At 57.4% G+C, this 18972-nt stretch overlaps 1 protein-coding gene across 4 annotated transcripts in view; it reads left to right on the top strand.

The window, feature by feature from the left end:
• The window catches only part of PRKCZ (protein kinase C zeta), a 90585-nt gene that overhangs the window by 40591 nt on the left and 31022 nt on the right, over nucleotides 1–18972 (top strand). For all 4 annotated transcript variants that reach the window (XM_036999856.2, XM_073233028.1, XM_073233029.1 and 1 more), the window contains 3 exons: nucleotides 12321–12406; nucleotides 17508–17639; nucleotides 18819–18900. In XM_036999856.2, the coding sequence (XP_036855751.1) occupies nucleotides 12321–12406; nucleotides 17508–17639; nucleotides 18819–18900 (300 nt within the window). The remainder of the gene's footprint in view (nucleotides 1–12320; nucleotides 12407–17507; nucleotides 17640–18818; nucleotides 18901–18972) is intronic.

Raw genomic sequence — 18972 nt, forward strand, 5'->3', positions numbered from 1 at the left:
TAGTTATTCAGATGGGCCCATCAGCCCCCCAGCGCGCCCTCTCCCCACAGAGCTGTGCTTTCACTGGAGCATTTGCCTTCTGCCTGAAACACTCCCTTACGTGTTTCTTTCAGCTCAGATTTGCTGACAGTTGGTTTTTGTCTGTGGAAGTGTGTCTTTCGCCTTTACTCTGAGGCTGTTTTCCGCAGGCGCAGAAGCCTAGGGGGCAGCAGGGTTCCTGGAGCTCCTGAGCCCACTGTCCCCAGGCCTTTGCTGTCTCTGTGGCAGAGCCCCCTGCCCCTCCGTTCCCTCCAAGGGAATGCTTCCCTGTTTCCTTTGGCTGCTTTAAAAATGGTCTTGCCCTGTCTCAGCGGCCTTGTGAGAGAGGGGGAAGTGCTGCATTTATCCTGAGGTTTGTAGAGCTGTTTAGGTGGGGGACAAGAATGTCTCTGTCTCTTTTAGATAACACCAGCCAGTACCTTTTCAAATACTGCCCTGTCTGTCCCGCGCTCCTCCCCAGAGCCACAGCCGCACCCTGGCCTCTGTATCCCGTGTGCTGTTCTCTGTACCTCTTCCCATGCTGCTCTCCTGACCCCTTCTGTGCCTCAGTATTGATCTTTTCTGCTGATATCTCCTGTTTTCTCTAACGTCCTAAATCTATCTCCTGAATTATTCATTTCAGTTATTGTATTTTTTCACTTCAAATTTTTAAAATCCTAGGGTTTTTAGAATTCTTTTTAACAGATCCAGTTAAGCGGTGAGATTGTCTCATTATGTCTATCTTTTAAAATGTATTTGAATATCCTAATTACCTGTGAGTCTATTTTTATTGACTTTTCAGTCATTTGCTTCTATTTCTTGGCCTGCCAGGTAGTTTTTGAGTGAATACCAGATACTGTGTTTGAAAAACTGTAGGAGCTCTAAATGACATTATATTCTTCATCAAGGGATTTAATTTTTTCTGGCAGATGGATTGTGGACAAATCACCTTGATTCAGCTAAAGCTGGTCTATTTCCAATTTTGAGTTCAAATGGAGAAGCCGGGGGGCTTGCCAGGATTCCAGGGTCCAGCTTCGGTCTCCTAGCGCCATGCGTCAGCCAGAATCCCCACCTGCCTTTTTTCCCTCTTCTTTTCTTTTTTCTTTCAGCAGCTGCTTTCCTGCGTAGTTCCTTGGCCTCTTGCCCGGGACTCGTGCGGCCCGGTGTTCAGCAGGCGCCTCGAGGGGAGGCGACACACTGGGGTTCAGGCTGGTTCTCCTTTTTCTCTGGGGTCTGGGGAGAGCCTGGTGGGCAGGGGTGACCCTGCCACTCCGGGGGCCTGGAGGGCACAACGTCCCCAGAGGGGACCATCCCTGAGCCTTAGACCTGCCGGCATTTGCCTTGCTGAGTTTTGGGCTTTCTTGGGACCCGTCACCTTTTCCTTTCTTGTTTCCCCCCTGGAGTGAGAACAGCCGCCCCGTCCCTGTCCCAGCGTTGTATTTTGGAAGTGCATAGCCCGTTTCTATCGCAGGGTCACCTCTGGACAGGAATTTTTTCTCAAGTTTCTCCCACACCTGGTTTAAGTGACGTTTAGATGAGACTTTGGGCTTTAGAGTTGAGGCTGGAATGAGCTAAGAGGCTGTTGGGATTCTAGGGGCAGTTGGGTCATAATGAATGTGTTTCACATGGAAGCACATGAATTGGGAGGCAGGGGTGGAATGTTATGCCCGGGGTTGTATCCCCCCAGAGTTCCTGTGTTGAAGCTCTAACCCCAAGTGTGAAGGTGTTTGGAGATGAGGCTTTTGGGAGGAGATGGATGAGGTCATAGGGTGGGCTCCCGTGACGGGCTCCGTGTCCTTCCTGGGAAAGGTAGCGAGCGCTCTCTGGCTCGGCCGTGAGCACTGCTGGAGGCCATCTGCCAGCCGCGAAGAGGCTCTGCCAGAACTGCGCCCTGCGGCCCCTCGTCTCCAACTGTCCTCAGGGCTGGGTTACCGCCGCCACCCTGAGCCCCAGTGCTTACCCCCAGCTGCACACCCAGGGGCTCACGGCCATGCCGTCTTTGGGCCTCCAGAGAACCAGCACACGCCCTGAGGACACATGGGACACACCGCTCCTCGCCAGCATCGCCTCACACTCTGCTTGCTCATCAGGTCTGTACGCCCAAATCTGGCTTTTGCCATTTTCCAGGTTTCACTGATTGTTCTTGGAAGTGGTGTGAACGATGCCGGGTCCATCATTGACCCCGCGGACTGTGTTCCCAGCACCACTCCTGTGGGCGCCACACGTTCTCCTGCTCTGGGCTGTTCCTCCTTTGCTGGCACTGTGGGCCATGGGCGCTGGCCTCCCTCTGTGGGAGAGGAGCTGGTCCTGCTGCCCAGGGGGCACTGAGCAGCTCAGAGCATCCAAAAAAACTGTTTCCATGAATCCGTAAGGGAAAATGTCTACGTAGAATGAGTTGCATGCAGTGTGAATTTATTTGCAACAGATTACATGGACATTGGTGTGCATTTTCCCGTAGGTCTTTGTGAAATATTGGCCATCCATGTCCTTAATGGGTGTCATGACAAATTAGTATCTTCATGATAAAAATTACTAGAAAGATGAACTGTTAACTGTAACTCCTCCCCTCAAAACACCTGTTAGATCGGTTTTCTTAATGGTTCCTGGTGGTATTTGAGGGCAAACGGACAGCGCTGAGGAGCTGCTGGAAGGCCTGTGCGTCCCGGGAGCCCAGAGGCCGCACCTGTGTGTCACCCCCGCCTGCTGTCTAGGGGGAATGCACTCAGGGTCAAGGGCAGCCCGTGCTGGCCAGACAGCCCCTCTGGGCTTGTTGGCTGAGGCCGTCGGACCCCAAGGTTGTGTGCTTGCTGCACCCCTGCCAGCGGGTCCTGGCTCTTGAGGCAGTCCCTGACGCGGAACACCTTTCTTCAACAAAGCCCCTTCTAACCAGTCGGTAAACTGATCCTCGGACCCGTCCTGGCCCCGGCAGCCCCTCCCCAGGATCCTTTGTGAGTGAATCAGATCACTTGTAAGGGGCCAAATGTGGGTTTGCATAGGCGTGTCAGCAGGGGCCCACGTGGCCTCGTGGGGAGGCCTTGCCGTCTGGTGGGACACCCACAGTGGCTTCCCGAAGCCAGGTGCTTCTCGACCCCCCCACTGTCTGGCGGCGAGCCTGCAACCCGGCAGCCTCTCTCCTGGTCACGGCAGCCTGGTTTCCTGTCTTTGGTGTGAATGGCCCCACGGAGCCCCTCTTGGATGCCCGGTTCAGCCCCTGGGGAGGGTGTCTGGCAGGTATGCTCTGTGAGAGGTGCTGAGCGCCAGCCAGGCCAGCACATGGCTGTTGTGCTGGGGACGTCGGCAGGCCGGCCTCCCAGTGTGGCCTTCACGCTGCGTGTCCTTGTCACACGGAGGCTGAGGGCCACGCTGGTTCCTCCCCTTCCCAGGTGGAGAGGCCCTGTTGTGCGGCCTCTAACTGCTTCCCACACCAAAACCAGAGTGCGGGCAGGCACAGCCTCGTGGGTTAGCCCGGATCCCAGGGCTCTGGCTCAGGGCTGCTCTGGCCACAGCTGATGGCAGCTCGCCCCATGTGGTGCCCCATGGAGCGTGTCCAGAGGTGGCCCTGGGGTGGGTCTGGCTGAGCTTGGCCCAGGCCTGTGTCTTCCTGTGGCCAGCCTCAGCATATGGGCAGTGCCCCTGGGCCGGCCCCGCCCAGCCCTCAGTGGCTGGGCCCTGGGCCCCTGCTCCCTCTCCGGAGAGTGCACATCCAGCCTGGGGGCATACCTGCAGCCTGACTGGGCCATTTCAGTCCCATGACTGCCCTAGACCAGTGACATCCCTGGAGGTCACCCTTCTCTGATTGATTTAGAACCGGGTGCTCCCCCTCACCCCAGTAATGCCAAGATTGGGGGGAAATGTGTGGAGGGGCAGGTGGACCATGTGGCTGGGAAATGCTCAGAGCCAGGGTGCTCCCAGTGAGGACACCCAGGGTAGAGGGACAAGCCGTTCTTTCCTTGAGTCCCTTGTCCACCCAACTTGTTCTTTTCTCTAGTGTGACAGTTTAGATATCGTCACAGTTATTGCTGTCAGCTGCCCATGTCCACTTCCTGTCCACATTCCTGCTGTGTCCCTGGGGTCCACCAAGGGTGCAGACTGGCATCTGTGGACAGGTGGGCAGGGGAGGCCTGGGGGAGGTGGGCAGAACTGAGCCCTCGGCTGAGGAGGCCGTGTCGTCTTTCCTGCACTTGCACAGATTGTGCGTGTGTGCGTGCGGCTGCAAACACCCATTCCCTGTGTGCTGAGCACGTGCGGGGCAGAGCGGGGCCGCCTCTGTGCCTGCTCTGCCGCGTCTTCACTGCTGGGAGCCCAGACCGCTGATTGCCTGCCAGCCGGGAGCAGGTGTGGGGGAGAGTGGAGGGTGTGTGTGGCTCTGCAGGCAAGGCCCTCCATGGGGAGGGGGCCCCCTGCCGGGGTGTCCACCTGGCGGCCTGCAACCCGTGGGGCCAGAGGCGCAAACGATTTGTGCACAGCCTCTGGAAGCACCCGGCGGGCTGTGGCCGTGAGCCCGTACCCATGCCGGTGGACGCCAGCCCCTGAATGAATGCAGACTAGCCACATGGCTCCCAGTGGGCTTCCTGTGATGGTGTCCGTCCCCTCTCTCCATTGTCCCTCAGGACCCCCAGCCAGTGTGGTGCCACTACCCCACCTGAGACCCTAAGCTCCTCTTCTAGAAGGTCACGTGCGGCTGGAAGCTGGAAGCTTTTGGTGGAACAGGCAGGTGGCGGGTTGGCCGCGGGAGGCCCCACAGGCCATCCTCACCTGCTCGGAAGTGGCCAGGCTGGGAGACGTAGGTCTGCCCCGAGCCAGGTTATAAACTGGATTTCTGCGGCTTGTCAGGCCCTTAGGATGCTAGATTGCCATGGAAACTGAGCTCATTAAAATTCCCCGCAGCCTCCCTAATTATAGGATTTCAAAGGCTGCAAAGAGCTGCTGGGAGGGCGGAGGAGGCTGCGGGGTGGGGGCCGCATGCTGGGGCTGCGTGCAGGGCTCAGGCCCCAAGGAGGCGCTGAGCTGTGCCCAAGGCCACAGTGGGCACACCTTGACTCCCGTGGCTGTGTGGACCCGTGTGACCCACCGGGGTGCAGGCCAGTCCCTGCTCACCAGGAGGCCTCACGCATCTGTGGGATGGAGATCAGGGGACGTGGGAAGGTGGGCACCCAGAGGTCCTGCCCAGAGTGCCACATAGGTGTAGTCCAGGTTATGAAGGAATGGGGGCTGTAACTTTCTGGGCAGAAACCCTAATTCTGAAAATATGACTTGTCGGAGCTGATGGCCCTGGCAAGGGGTGGGGACAGCCGGGTCCCCAAGGCCTCGGTGGTCACCTCCGGGCTCAGGGGTTGGGAGCAGGGGGCAGCGTCCACCCACGTCCAGGGCAGCCCCAACACTGGGGAACCATCCAGTAAAGGGTCCAAAGTTTTAAAGTTCTGGAGGCTTACATGGGCTTTTCAGAGAACGTGCTCAGTTGACTGAGAAGTCGAGGGGCAGTGACTCTGGCCCGGCCATGAGACACCCGGCAACCCCTGGGGACCCCCCGCCCCACTCCACCTCTTCAAGACAAAAGACCGTCGAATTGGGGGCATCTGAGAAATGGCACAGCCTGGAGGAGGAGCGAGTGAAACCCACAGACCGAGGCAGTGGGGCCCGGCGGCATCCGGCCAAGGACACAGGGGACAGCTGAGGAGGTGGAGTGGAGTGTCTGCCTGTACTGGTTGGGCAGCCGGGACACCCGTACAGTACTGACCGCAGGGAAGCTGAAGTTTGGCATCTCTGGGGACTGTGAACTACCTTGGTTTTTCCATGACCCTGAAACTGGTCTAAAACATCAAGTTTAAAAAAGAGAGAGCTGAGGAGGGCAGCAGCTCACCCAGGAGTTGGGCGGCAGCCCCCGTGGTGATCTCGGCCGAGGCCTGTGGGTCTGATGTTAAGGTGAGGGGGCTGCACGCAGGTTACGTGGGCGTTCTCGTCCAGTCTTGTGACTTTCTGTAAATCTGGAATTAATTCAGAGTTACTTTTCTTTACGTGAGGGGTGCTCTGCTGCCCTGTGGCTCCTCGTGCCCCACCTGGCCTCTGCTCTCCAGGCAGTGACGCGGACCGGTCGCCTGGGGCTCCCCGCCCTCGGCTGAGATGATGCCAAGGGGTCCGCACTGCTGGGGCTCTGAAAACATGTCTGGAACCAGCGTGGGGCGGCAACAGGGAGTCAGATCGCCTGAGAAGAGCCTGTGCATTGCGGTTCGGAGGACCAGAACCATGGGCTGTGTGTGCAGAAAGGAGGGCGCAGGTGCACCTCGGGAGGGGCCGCAGGCTCAGCTCCAAACCACTGCAATAACAGGAACGTCGCAATAAATGAGTTTTTGGTTTCCCAACCCATAAAAAAGTTATGATGACACCGTACTGCAGTCTGTTAAATGTGTAATAGTGCTATGTCTACAAAAACGATGTACATACCTTATTTTCAAAATACTTTTGAAAATGACCGTTTGAGCTTTCAGGGAACCATAACCCTTCTGTCGGGGGAGGGTCTTGCTCTCCCTGCTGATGGCACCGAACTGCTTTGGTGGTGGTGCCGGCGTGGCTGTGCCATTTCTTAGAAATATTCAACAATGAAATTTTCTGCGTCCGTGGACGCCTCCCTTCTCAGCAACTTCTCTGTAGCGCGCGATGCTGTCTGGTCACGTTTACCCGCAGGGGAACTCTCTCCAGGTTGGATCCCTCCCCACACCCTGCCCACTGCTTCGTCAACGGAGCTCATAGGATAATCTTAGTCCTTCGTAGCCATTTCAGCAGTCTGCACAGCGTCTTCACCAGGAGCAGATGCATCTCAAGAAGTCACCTTGCTCTTCCCTAAGACGCGGCTCCTCACCTGTGCAGATGTCAACCACGAGATGCAGCAGCTCAGCCCCATCTCCAGGCCCCACTGCTGACTCCAGTTCTCGTGCTGTTTCCACCCCGTCTGCAGTCACTCCCTCCACTGAGCCCCGAGCCCCTCAGAGTCAGCCGCGAGGGCCGGAATCAACTTCCAAACCCCTGTGAATATTGATATTTAGACCTGCTCCTGGGAAACACGAATGTTCTTAACGGCTCCTGGAATGGTGGATCCTTTCCGGGAGGTTTTCCATGGACTCTGCCCAGGTGCCCCAGAGGAATCACTGTCTATGGCAGCTATACCCTTGCAGAGTGTATTTCTTAATAGTAAGACTTGAAAGTCGGGATGATTCCCTGGCCCCTGGGCTGCAGGGTGGATGTCGGGCCAGCAGGCGGGACAGCCACACGAGTCTCGCCCGTTGTGATCGGAGCTCCTGGTGACCAGGCGCCTCGTCAGTGAGCACTGATATTCTGAAAGGAATCTTTCTGAGCAGTAGGTCTCAACAGCGGGCTTAGAATACTCAGTGAGCCCTGTTGTAAACAGACGTGCTGCCATCCAGGCTTTGTTGTTCCATTTCGAGAGCGTGGGCGGAGTAGATTTAGCAAAATCCTTAAGGGCCCAGGGATTTTTGGAAAAGCAAGTGAGCGCTGGCTTCAGCTTAAAGCCACCAGTTGCATCGGCCCCTCACGAGGGAGTCAGCCTGCCCTTGGCCGCTTTGAAGCCAGACACTGACTTCCCTCCGGCTAGGAAAGCCCCAGGTGGCGTCTTCTTCCCGTATGAGGCTGTTTGATGCACATGGAAAACCTGTGGTTCGGTGCAGCCGCCTTGAGTGATCTCGGCCCGGCCTGGATGGCTTCCTGCAGCGTCGCCATCAGCACCTGCGGCTTCACCTGCGCTGTTAGGTTGTGGAGATGCTTCTTTCGTCGAGCCTCCTGAAACCACCTTTCCCAGCATCCAGCTTTTCTTCCACAGCCTCCTCCCCTCCCAGCCTCACAGGATTGGAGAGAGTCGGGGCCCTGCGCTGGACCGGGCTCTGGCCTGCGGGGATGCTGGGCTGCCGTGGTCTGCCGTCCAGCCCCCTGTCTCACGTCGGCAGTGAGGCTGTTCCCCATTCTCATCGCTCGTGCGGTCGCTGGAGGGGCGCTTTCAGTGTCCGTCCGGGGCTTTTCCTTGCTTCACACCCTGGCCGGCCGGCACAGGAGGCCCGGCTTCTGGCCTGTCTTGGCTTTTGACTCACCTTCCCCACCGAGCTTCAGCATCTCCAGCTTTTGATTTAAAGGACATGTGACCCTGCCTGTCACTTGAACACTTAGAGGCCGTTGCAAGGTTATAATTGGTCTCGGGTCAGTGTTGAGTCAGGGAATAGGGAGGCCCCAGGAGAGGGAGGTGGGGGAGTGGCCAGTGGAGGCCAATCAGGCCACACACATCTGTCGATTAAATTCACCGTCTTAAATGTGTGTGCAGTTCATGGCACCCCAAAATGATTGATAACAGCAGAGATCACTGACCACAGATCACCATAACAATGGAGGAAAGTTGGAAATACGGTGAGAATTGCTGAAATGTGACTCAGACAAAGGGAGCGACGCTGTCGGGAAAATGGCCCGTACACTTGGTCGGTGTGCCTCGGTTTGTGAAGTACACAATATCTGCAAAGCCCGCCTGTACTATAAGGAATTGGCACTCACAGTTACAGAGACAGACGGGTCCAGAATATGCAGGGTGGGCCAGCAGGCCAAACACCCAGGAGTAGCCGACGCCACAGTCCAGGTGCAGGGCCGTCCACTGCTGAGTCCCATGCTGGGTATGTTGGCTTCTTGTTGTTCAGGCTTCAGCTGATTGGAGGTGGCCATGCAGCCTGGAAGGCCGTCTGCCTCACTCAGGTTCCTCTAATTTAAGCGTTACCTCCTCTGAAAGCGCCCTCACACAACTGTCCAGAGTGAGGTTTGACCGCGGATCGGCACCATGGCCCAGCCCAGCGGATACATAAAACTGACCATCACATTCTGCCAGTGCCATGAGGCTCCCCATCCTGAAGCCAGACTCGTCTGCAGACACTGACAGCAGCGTGGAGGCACTTCTGCCCAACCGCGGGGGCCGTCCTGCGCGCAGCTCGCATGCACTGCCCCTTCCGGGGTGCTGCCTCTCCTCCCAGCCTGCACTCCTGCCTTGACCCCTGCTTCCCTTCCTCCCACGTTTGCGGCACCCCTATAGCTGGAAACAGCGTCGCCTCTGCCCGACAGCCCCCAGAGCAGCTGCTCTGGCCCATGTCCTGCCTGAGGTACAGCCTGCAGTGTGGGGCACGCGCCTCCCCCAGGTGTGGCAGTGGGCGCACGTGTACAGCTGTTTCTTTTTTCAAACCAGATGTGCTTCATTTGAGATAAGTCAGTGCCTGCCCTGCACCCTCCAAAAAAAGTTAGAAATGAATCCTTAACACTTTTTTTTAAGGTATCATTAGTATACACTCTTATGAAGGTTTCACATGAAAACATTGTGGTTACTACATTCACCCATATTATCAAGTCCCCCCCACACCCCATTGAGGTCACTGTCCATCAGGGTAGTAAGATGCCACAGAGTCACTACTTGTCTTCTCTGGGCTGCACTGTCTTCCCTGTGACCACCCCCACACCATGTGCACCAATTATTATACCCCTCAATCCCCCTCTCCCTCCCCTTTGGTAACCGCTAGTCCCTTCTTGGAGTCTGTGAGTCTGCTGCTGTTATGAATCCGTAACACTTAAAAAAAATGAGGTGGGACTGTCTGCATTGAGCCTGCATCGGGGTGTGAGAAGAATGTGTGACTGTCCTTGTTGCCCCTCTGGGCCCCTCGGGGTTTTACAGCTGCACCTATGTCTGCTGGAACTTTTCATGCCCCTGAGAACGTGGAATTCACATACATGTTATAAAGCATTCCATGTGCACACATGTGTTCTTGGCAGCCCTGGGGTAGATGTTCAGCCACACACCTGTCCTGGGGCGCTGTCCCCAGAGGTGGCCACTGTCCTGGACTGGCTGTTGGTCTTTCACTCGGCACGATCTCCACCTGTGACACTCAGTACACTAACACAGAGCTCTGTCTGCACAGTTTATTTCTTAGTTTCACAACAGCAGTGTCATGTCAGCTGCTTCTGTGTATTGATCTATCGGTTTATATTGGTGTTCAGTCTGATTGGACTCTCCAAGCTGCGTGTGCTGCTGAGCGTGGCAGACGTGGGCTGCCAGCTGATGGGTGTTGTGCTGTGTGGTCACACACCTGCCATGGGCCGTTTTCCATCCTGCCGTGGGGCCTCGGCTCCATCGGATGCCCCTGGACATCCACCGCCTTGTGTGACGGCTCCTCTTGGGTGGGCTGGGAGTGGCACGGCAGCTGGGTCACGGGGGAGGCGGAAGCCCCTCCCAAGGAGGCTTTTGGTGCCGATTTAGCCGCTGCCAAGGGTAGCGGTAAATGGGGCTGATCCTGCTGTGACTCTGGGCGTCCCTCCGGCCGCCTCAGGCCTGGGCTTCCATCTCTCTCACTCTCTCCTGTGAAATGCCTGTTCTTGTCTGTTGCTCATGTTTCTGCTGCTTTTTCCATGTCAGCCTGTGGCAGCTCCTGCATCCAGGGTTGTCACGCCTGCCCCGTGTGCGTGCTGGTCACTGAGACCACTGGTCTCGCCTGCATGGCCTCGGTGTGGACTTGGCCTGCGTCGACATGGATGGGCTCCCTCCTCCGTTTGGCTTTGATGTCTTTGGAGCTTTTCTCCCCTCTGGTTATGCAATCTTCTCCGATGTTTCCTTCTAAACTGTTGCCATTTTGTTCTCGTGTCTCAGTCCTTGTTTCTTGAGGGCACAGATTGGTGTGTGGAGAGTGGCAGGTGTCTGCTTGGGCTGCCCTCCCAGATGGGGGCTGAAGCTGCAGGTACTTATATGGCGGTTCTGGCAGCTGGAACCTGATCAGGGTGCTCTCAGCATCTGGTCCTGGCAAGGACCCCCTCCCCACCACCTGCAGACGGCGCCTTCCCACTGGGTGGCACATGGAGAGAGCACTGGCGTCTCCTCCTGTGAGGATGCATCACATCAAGCGGGCCACCCTAGACCCCACTGTGACCCTAATGACTTCTTCAGAGATCCCGCCTCCAAATACAGCCACAAAGGGCTAGAACCTTCACATGGACCTGGAGGGCACAGATGCCCGGTCCACCACGCTGGGGCCGGTCTCCTTGCCATGCGTAATGGGCCGTGTGTGTGCACACTGCCCTCATGCTCCACACCGCGGGGGTCACACAGGCGCTCTGTCCTGTCCCCTCTGAGGCTTGGCCCAACCTGCCGCGGTCCCCCTGATGCTCCATGGCCCCTGCTAGGATGCCTTTGAATATTTGACTATTTAATCAAATCTGAAGGTCGTCCAGATGGGCGTGTTTTTAGACATCGTGGCATGTTTGCCGGGCACAGGAAACAGCTGGAGCCTCAGCACTGGTGTGTCCCTGCTGGACCAGCTCGGCCCCCTCTGGACCTCTGGGCCACCAGGGACTCCTCAGAACCAGGAGCCGAGGGCCGGCGCACCGAGCACTGTGCTCCTGGCGGTCTTGGCTCCACGGACCCCCGGCCTGAGGCCCGGCGTGAGCTCCCGGGTGGCGGAGCAGGAGGGCCTCCCTGGCTGCGCTCTCGTGGGCTAGAGCCTGTGGCAGGGGACCGGAGGGGTCGCCAGGCGGCACTCGGGCCTCTGCCAAGCCCAGTGGCCTGCCCGTGGGGGGCTCCCGCTCCCCGAGGGATCCAGGCGTGGTTTCTCACTCAGTCTCCCACTTAGAGGGAGAGAAGCAGGGTTTGCAATTGCCGTGACCTGATTTCAGCAGGTTCCAGCCAGAGCTGGTAATTTGCTTGTTTTAAAAACATTCCGTTACAATTTCCACATTAGCATATGTGTGGCACGGCCGTGACGCTCATGAAAGTTGGAACTTTGTAAAAGCACAAGGCTTCCGTTGTGTCCTGAATATTTTGTTTTCACATACGTTCGTTTCAAAGTGTTCCGAGGGAGCTAAGTTAGAAGCATTTTCAAGGAAGAGTAAAATCCACAGTTGTAGTCAGGCGCGCAGCTCCAGCCTCCGTCAGTGGGGTCCTCCCGTCCATGCCAGCGCCACTGAACGCGGCCGGGAAGCCACACGCCTGGTGACTCGCGACTCAGCCCCAGTGCTCAGTCCGTCTAGCTTTACGTCTGCCCCGAGGTCAGTCCGGCGGGGAAGCTCGGGTGGGTGGTGCTGGCCAGCCCCACGGCCGCAGCCGTCCAGACTGGGCCCCTTGGAGGGTTTGCTGCCTGACCCTCGCGGCTGCTGGTGCTGTTGCTCTAGCGCTGCTGCTGAGGCCCCGCCACCTCGGCGCACAGCCTGTCCCACATGTGTGGTGCCACAGGTGCAGGGGGCTGGTGGCCGCGGTGCCGTTTCACACCTTTCTCACGTCTTTCCAGAGTCCATCTACCGCCGCGGAGCCAGAAGATGGAGGAAGCTGTACCGGGCCAACGGCCATCTCTTCCAAGCCAAGCGCTTTAACAGGGTGAGTGCCACCCCCCACCCGCTGCCACAAGCGGCTGCACCACCAGCACACAGCCGAGGGCATCCGAGCCCCCCAGAGGCGCTGTCCCTGGCGACCGAGAGCCTGTTCAGGCTTCCTAGCCCATGGGGGCTCCCCTTTCCACGGATGCCGGCTGCAGTGTGTGTGTCCCGGGCCCCTTGGAGGCCCAGGCCAGCTTGCGATCAGAAGAGGGAGCGGGGGTGGTGGCTGACTGCTGAAGCATGCGTACTGCACACAGCATTCCCTGGTGGCTGCAAGGGTCTCCTGTGTGCCCGCTGCCCAGCCTGTTCCAGGGGGCACTGCAGCTCATTTCCATGGTTTCTCTCGATGGTTCTTTTATATTCTTTGTAGTTGCTCCGTTACACAAGAGTAGGGGAGGTGGCTCAGTGGCCAGGGACCAGGGCGCCCTAGGGCTGTGGGAGCAGAGCACAAGGCCATTCTTGCCTCCTGGAGGCTGGGGTCCACAGCCGGCGCCACAGGGCAGTGCCCTCTCCTTGGCTCTGGGAAGGGCCTGTCCCAGCGTCTCTCCAGCTTCTGGGGGTTGCTGGGGCGCAGGATGGGGCTGCAGCTCTCCTGCTCTGCTCTGGCCTCTGGCTTCCCTGTGGCATCTCTCTTGTAAGGACACCAGCCATGAGTGGCTTTGTTTTAACTTGACCAAGCACATCTACCAAGATTCTTTCCCAAGTAAGGTCACAGTCTGAGGTCAGGGTGGGCATGAACTTGGGGGCCCCATTCCCCCAGCGAGGGCAGCCACGCAGCTTGCCTGAGGGCCTTTGCACATGCTGAGCACTGTGCATCCTCAGAGCCCACACCCCCTCGCTTTCTGTCTTGACCCAAATGTCCACCTGGCAGCCCCTTCTCTGTGCCCACCCCTCATATGTACCGCTGATGTCCCTCACAGCTGTGTGGGTGTCTCCGACTGGGCGTCCTGCTTGGGGCACAGGGCCTCTGCCTGCTCAGGCCTTGGCCCACTCCTGGCACATAGTGGGTACACACTAAGCTCAGGCTTGTCGTTTATTATAGGTAATGACTGGGGGAAAATCAGCAGGCAGACCTGGGGCACTGCGTTGGGGACCAGGAAGGATAGAGGGAGGACCAGGGGTCTGCAGAATGTCTGGTGCCTCGGGGAGGCTGGGCATCACAGGGCCAGAAGCCATGGAGGACAGTGAGCACCAGGCGCTGCTCAGCCAGTGGGCAGAGCCGGGCAGCGCTCAGACCTTGTCCCACTTTGGGGCTGGCTCCCATGGGTTTGGTGGTGAGCCCCCAGGGGGACAGGATAGGCCCTGTCTTGCTGCTGAACACACAGAAACCGAGAGGAGTGGGCCTTCAGACTTGGCCCACAGACAAATCAGGCTTCTGGGGTTTCCGCACAAATGAAATGCAGAAAACATGCAGGGAAAATGTAGCAGATAAAACCTACAGTAAGAGAGCAGAACAGGGTGCGTGCCGAGTATGAGGATATCCCCGAGCCGGTTGTTCAGTAAACGCTGAGAGCCTGAAGGTGGACGAGGACATGACAGGGAACCGAGTAAGAGCTGTGATCGTTCACAGGTCGGCAGCATCGGCGTCACTGGTGGTCAGGCAGATGCAGGACATTCTGCCTGTCTGCGTCGGGGACTTGCAGAGCCCCAGGGCTCCGTGTTCCCGTGCATGGCGACGGGCACTGCCCACTCCCTGGGGATGTAGACATGGGCCCTGCCTCCTGGAGAGCAATTGGGAAATGCCTGGCCAGGGGCTCTGAGGTGCTCCGTCCTGAGCCCCCCACATGTCTGTCCCAAAGAAATCAGTCATTCAGAGCTTTGCGTATGGAACAGCAGCTCGGTGCTATTAAACAAGTAAACGTGGGGACAGTATCTGAACTCAGTCCTTCACTGTGTAATGAACGACCCCACCTGGCCTGGGGTTGCGAGGCGCCTCCTGGTGGCACCCAGGCCTCTCATGCTGCAGGGCCCGTGGAGGGAGCGGTCACCCCTTTATGATAGGCGGACAAGGAGCGACTGCACACTTGGGTCCCTGGGGGTCCGGGAGGCAGTTCTGAGGACGCTGCCCAGGGGTGGCACTGCCAGTCAGGCATTCCTCCCAAACTTCTTGGCCCAAGCAGCTGGAACAGGGGACAAGCATGAGCTCCCTGTAAAGGGCCAGAGAGTTAACATTTTAGACTCTGTGGGCCACGAGGTCTCTGCTGCAGCCGCAGGTAACAGGTGACACGAGGCAGTGTTCCAGCAAACTTGAGTTATAGAAACAGGCCGTGGCCACATTCAGCCCCCAGCCTGGAGCAGAGGAGGAGTCCCAGCGAGGCTGTGACAGGGCGGGTTTAGGGCCCGCCCTCCACCCCGCGGCCCACAGTGGCCTGAGGCAGGATTCGGAGGATGGAGGAGGAACGAGGCCCCCCACCAGGTGCACACCTGTGTGAAGAGGAGGGACAAGCACCTCCTGGAGATTTGGAGCCTCTGGCTGGGCCCACGCTCGCACCCGAGCCACCCAGCCCAGCAGCCCCCGCAGGTGGCCGGTGGGCACTTTATCGTCAGCCCAGGGCAGGGCCCCCCCCACCCCACCGGGTACGCGAGCAGCACACCTGAGCTCACGGTGGGAGGCAGGGTGGCCCCAGCAGGAGCAGCAGAGGCCTGGACTGGGTGTGTTGAGGGTGATTAGAAAGTAAAATGGATGATTGGAAACAGGAGCAAGGACCCAGTTTGGCCACATACAGGAGACCCAAACATGCCTTTACCCCATTTATTTATTTATTCATGTGAATTTCTGAGACTAGATGCTTGGGGTTTAGGTTTTGTTTTACTGAAATGTTAACAATTCAAATGTAGGTTTTTGATGAGGAGCCTTTGGTGGGGTGGTGGCAGGTGGACTCCCGGTGGGTGGTGCCCACACCCGGCCGGCTCACACTGCCGCCGCTCGGCAGCCAGCCTGGCACCTGGTAAGAGCATCTGCGCACGGAGTTTCTGTTAGCTTGTAAAGGTGCCAGGTGGCTGGGGCTTTGCCCGTATGGTCCGGGTGTTGCAGATTACGGTGTGGGGTGGTGACTTAGGGAAAGCGAAACTTGGACAGCTTGGTATGTAGGAAACATGAATTTTTTTTAATGGTTTTGTAAATGGTAACTGGTATTGGACAAGGCTGGGCATGCACGAGAAGGTGAAAACTCATTTTCAAAGTTGAAGGTCCTCACATGCACACCTATGTTCATTGCTGCGTTATTTACAACAACAGAGATATGGAACCAACCCAAGTGCCCATTGAGAAATGGATAACAGAGAGGGTAGCACAGATGCATAATGGAATATTATTCAGCCATAAAAAAAGAAGGAAACCTTGCCATTTGCAACAACATGGATGGATTTGGAGGGTAGTATGCTCAGTGAAGTAAGTCAGGTGTAGAAAGGCAAATACCATGTGATTTCACTTACATGTAAAATCTTAAGAAACAAAACAAACAAAAAAGAAACAGACCCATAACTATGGACAGCAAACTATTGGTTACCATAAGGAAAGGGGTGGAGGAATGAATGAAATAGGTGAAGGGGATAAAAGGTCCAAACTGCAGAAACAAGCTGGTCGTAGGAATAGAAGAACGACATAGAGAACGTGACTGATGGTATTGTTGCGCCTTGGCGTGACAGGGCACCACATTTACCACGGCAGGCATGTAATAGTGTGTGTGGTTATCGAGTCCCTATGTTGTACATCTGAAACCGGTGTTACGTATCGACTTTATTCCAATAAAGGCATAAAAATAAAAAGCTGAAGGTCCTTTGAATTCTGAGTCTAGCGTTCATCTAGCCCCACTTGGGTGGAAATACCAGTGTGGGTATTAAACTAGCTTGGCCAGAGTCAGAGGTCTTGGGGAGGTACCCCCATCTGGCCCTTGCTGCCCCCCACTCTGCTTTAGGCCCTTCCCGGTGGCACCCCATGACCCAAGTGGCTCCTTGCGGGAGGGACAGTTCAGGTAATGGGGATGACCTGGAACAAATTCTTTCTCCTGTTAGCAAAGTTAAAAGTTAAAAATTGTGTGTGTGTGTGTGTGTGTGTGTGTGTGTGTGTGTGTGTGTGTGTTTACTTGCCCTGAGCAAACATTTATTGGACACCCACTGTGTGTTGGGGACTGCCCAGCCATCCTGCCGCAACCAAGGTGTGCGAGCCCCCTCAGGCCCCGGTTTCCAAGCGCAGCTCCTTCCTGGTGAGAACCTGGTTGCTCAGGGCCTCCTGGACCCACAGGCATGACCATGTGCCCGCACGGAAGGGCTTCACCATTTTCCTGCAAGAGCTCAGTTCACATGGGCTCTGTTTTATATTTTTCAGCAGGAATTTGAGGCTCTGTCAAAAGAAAGAAAATTTGCTAAAAATGGCAAAAGAGGCAGGGACACATAGATGGTCCAGAAAAAGCGATGACAGGCCCTGGTGTCTGCTGCATCACAAAGACGCCACATGACCAGAGGTACCGCTCACTGCGAGCAGCCTGCTGAGTGCTTCCGTCTTCGTACAATCTGTGACTTTCAAAACTTAGGAAAACCAAACAAGCTAATAACTATCCTTAATTTCAAATGTTTAGAGCCATGAAGAACAAAACTGACCACTTAAAATATTTAAAAATACTGAAAAAAAACCCCAAAATAATTGCAAACTACCTCTAGCATGTGAAAATTGTGACAGGTCAGAGTGCTGGGCAGGCCCTCTGCTCCGTGGCCAGCATCTGGGCCGATGTCTGGGTGAGGGTTGGGCTACGGGCTTCCCCTGACGCTCCTCTCAGCCTGGGCTACACACGCCCCACGGGACCCCACGGCCGTCCTGCGCACAGCCTGTCGGGTGCTGTGGCACCCCGCAGCCCTGCGAACAAGGGGGACCATGCCCATGTAGGGGTCTTGTCACCTGTGCCTGGTAGGGCCTCCCCTTATCCCCTCACACAGACTGGGGGCTGCTGGACTCAGCAGGGACCACCTCTTGCTCCAGCTGTTACCTTTTGAGGACATCAGTGAAGGTGCATTGAGCTCCAGTGCTTAGCCGGGTCCCCCCAATGCAGCACAGGCTCTGGAGGTCCCCCAGGCCCGGGCTTGACAGCTGCTCTTCTCGTCCGCAGAGAGCCTACTGTGGCCAGTGCAGCGAAAGGATATGGGGTCTCGCAAAGCAGGGCTACAGGTGCATCAACTGCAAACTGCTGGTCCATAAGCGCTGCCACGTCCTCGTCCCACTGACCTGCAAAAGGCGTATGGTGAGTATGGGCTCAGCAGGGCCTGGGGCGTGGGTGGGGGGCACCCTCTAGCCTGCTGTCCATGCCAACTTGGTACCTACAGTCTCCCTCTGTCTGGGTGGGTCCTGCCACCACCCGGGGGTCCGTGGGCAGCCAAGTGGTGACCCAGGTGGTGGTCTGGAACAGGACCCCTCTGCCCCAGCCCCTCGAGCCCCAGTGCTCTTGGGGGCCCTCAGGACACCATGCTGCTCTGGGCTGGAGGTCGTCCGCAGAGAGCGTACTGTGGCCAGTACAGCGAAAGGATATGGGGTCTTGCAAAGCAGGGGAGGTCTGCCTGGGGGCCGGGCAGGGCTGCCCAGGCTGCCACAGTTCTGGGGAAGTACAGAGGCTCATGCCCTGTGTTGCTGTGGAAGTCAGAGGACCAGACCCCTGCTGTGTGCCCCTCCCCACCTGCCCACGCTTGTGGACTCAGAGCATCCGGCCCCTCTGCGCAGTGTTGACAGGCTCCCTCACTGAGCTTCCAGCCTGGGCTGTGCTCGTGGGCACAGTGGCCACGTGTCCAGAGGGCTGGCCACTGCATCCTTCGCGGTGTGAGCAGGAAAGGTGTATCTCAGGGCAATGCGCCATGCGCCGCATACGGGACAAGGGCAGAGCCCCAATCCGGCCTCGCCCATCTTGCCAGAGCCCTGGGACCTGAGGTCCTCTGTGGATGGGTGGGCGGGCTCACTGTCCGCCTGGAGGTCCTTTCAGCGTGGCTGCCCAAACAGTAAAGGCCCCAGAGGTCCATGTCAGCCTGAGAAATGAGGCCGGGCCCCAAAGATGCAGGCAGTCGGGGCTGAGGGACACCAGTGCCCGGAGCCTAGGTGTCTGCCACCAAGAGCTGCCGCAGTCACACCCCCAGCCACGGGGGACCCCGAGAGCCGGCAGGGGACTTGCATTGCCTGGCTGCTGTGGGGGGAGATGACCAAGAATTATGTAAAAACACCTCATTTTGTGACACACCTGCCAGAAGGTCGTGCCCTGGGGTGCTGAGCCGTCGCCGTGCCTGTGGGTTCACAGGCGCCCTGGCTGCTGGTGGTGGCTGTGATTGTACGGTTGGTATTAGGGTGTGTGTCGCAGTGAGTGTAAGACCTCGCGGTGCCTCCAGAAGCTGCATTGTAACGCGTGCCCAGTCGTGCTGTACGCCCTGTGTCTCGGCAGGATTCGGTCATGCCTTCCCAAGAGCCTGCAGTAGATGACAAGGACGACGATGTGGACCTTCCTTCGGAGGAGGCCGATGGAAGTAGGGGCTGCTTTCTTCCCATGGGCACAGCCCAGGCCCTCCTGCCCTGGCATGCCTGCCTGCCTGCCTGCC

The sequence above is a fragment of the Manis javanica genome, chromosome 4 (assembly GCF_040802235.1).
Source record: "Manis javanica isolate MJ-LG chromosome 4, MJ_LKY, whole genome shotgun sequence".
In the NCBI taxonomy this organism is placed as follows: domain Eukaryota; kingdom Metazoa; phylum Chordata; class Mammalia; order Pholidota; family Manidae; genus Manis; species Manis javanica.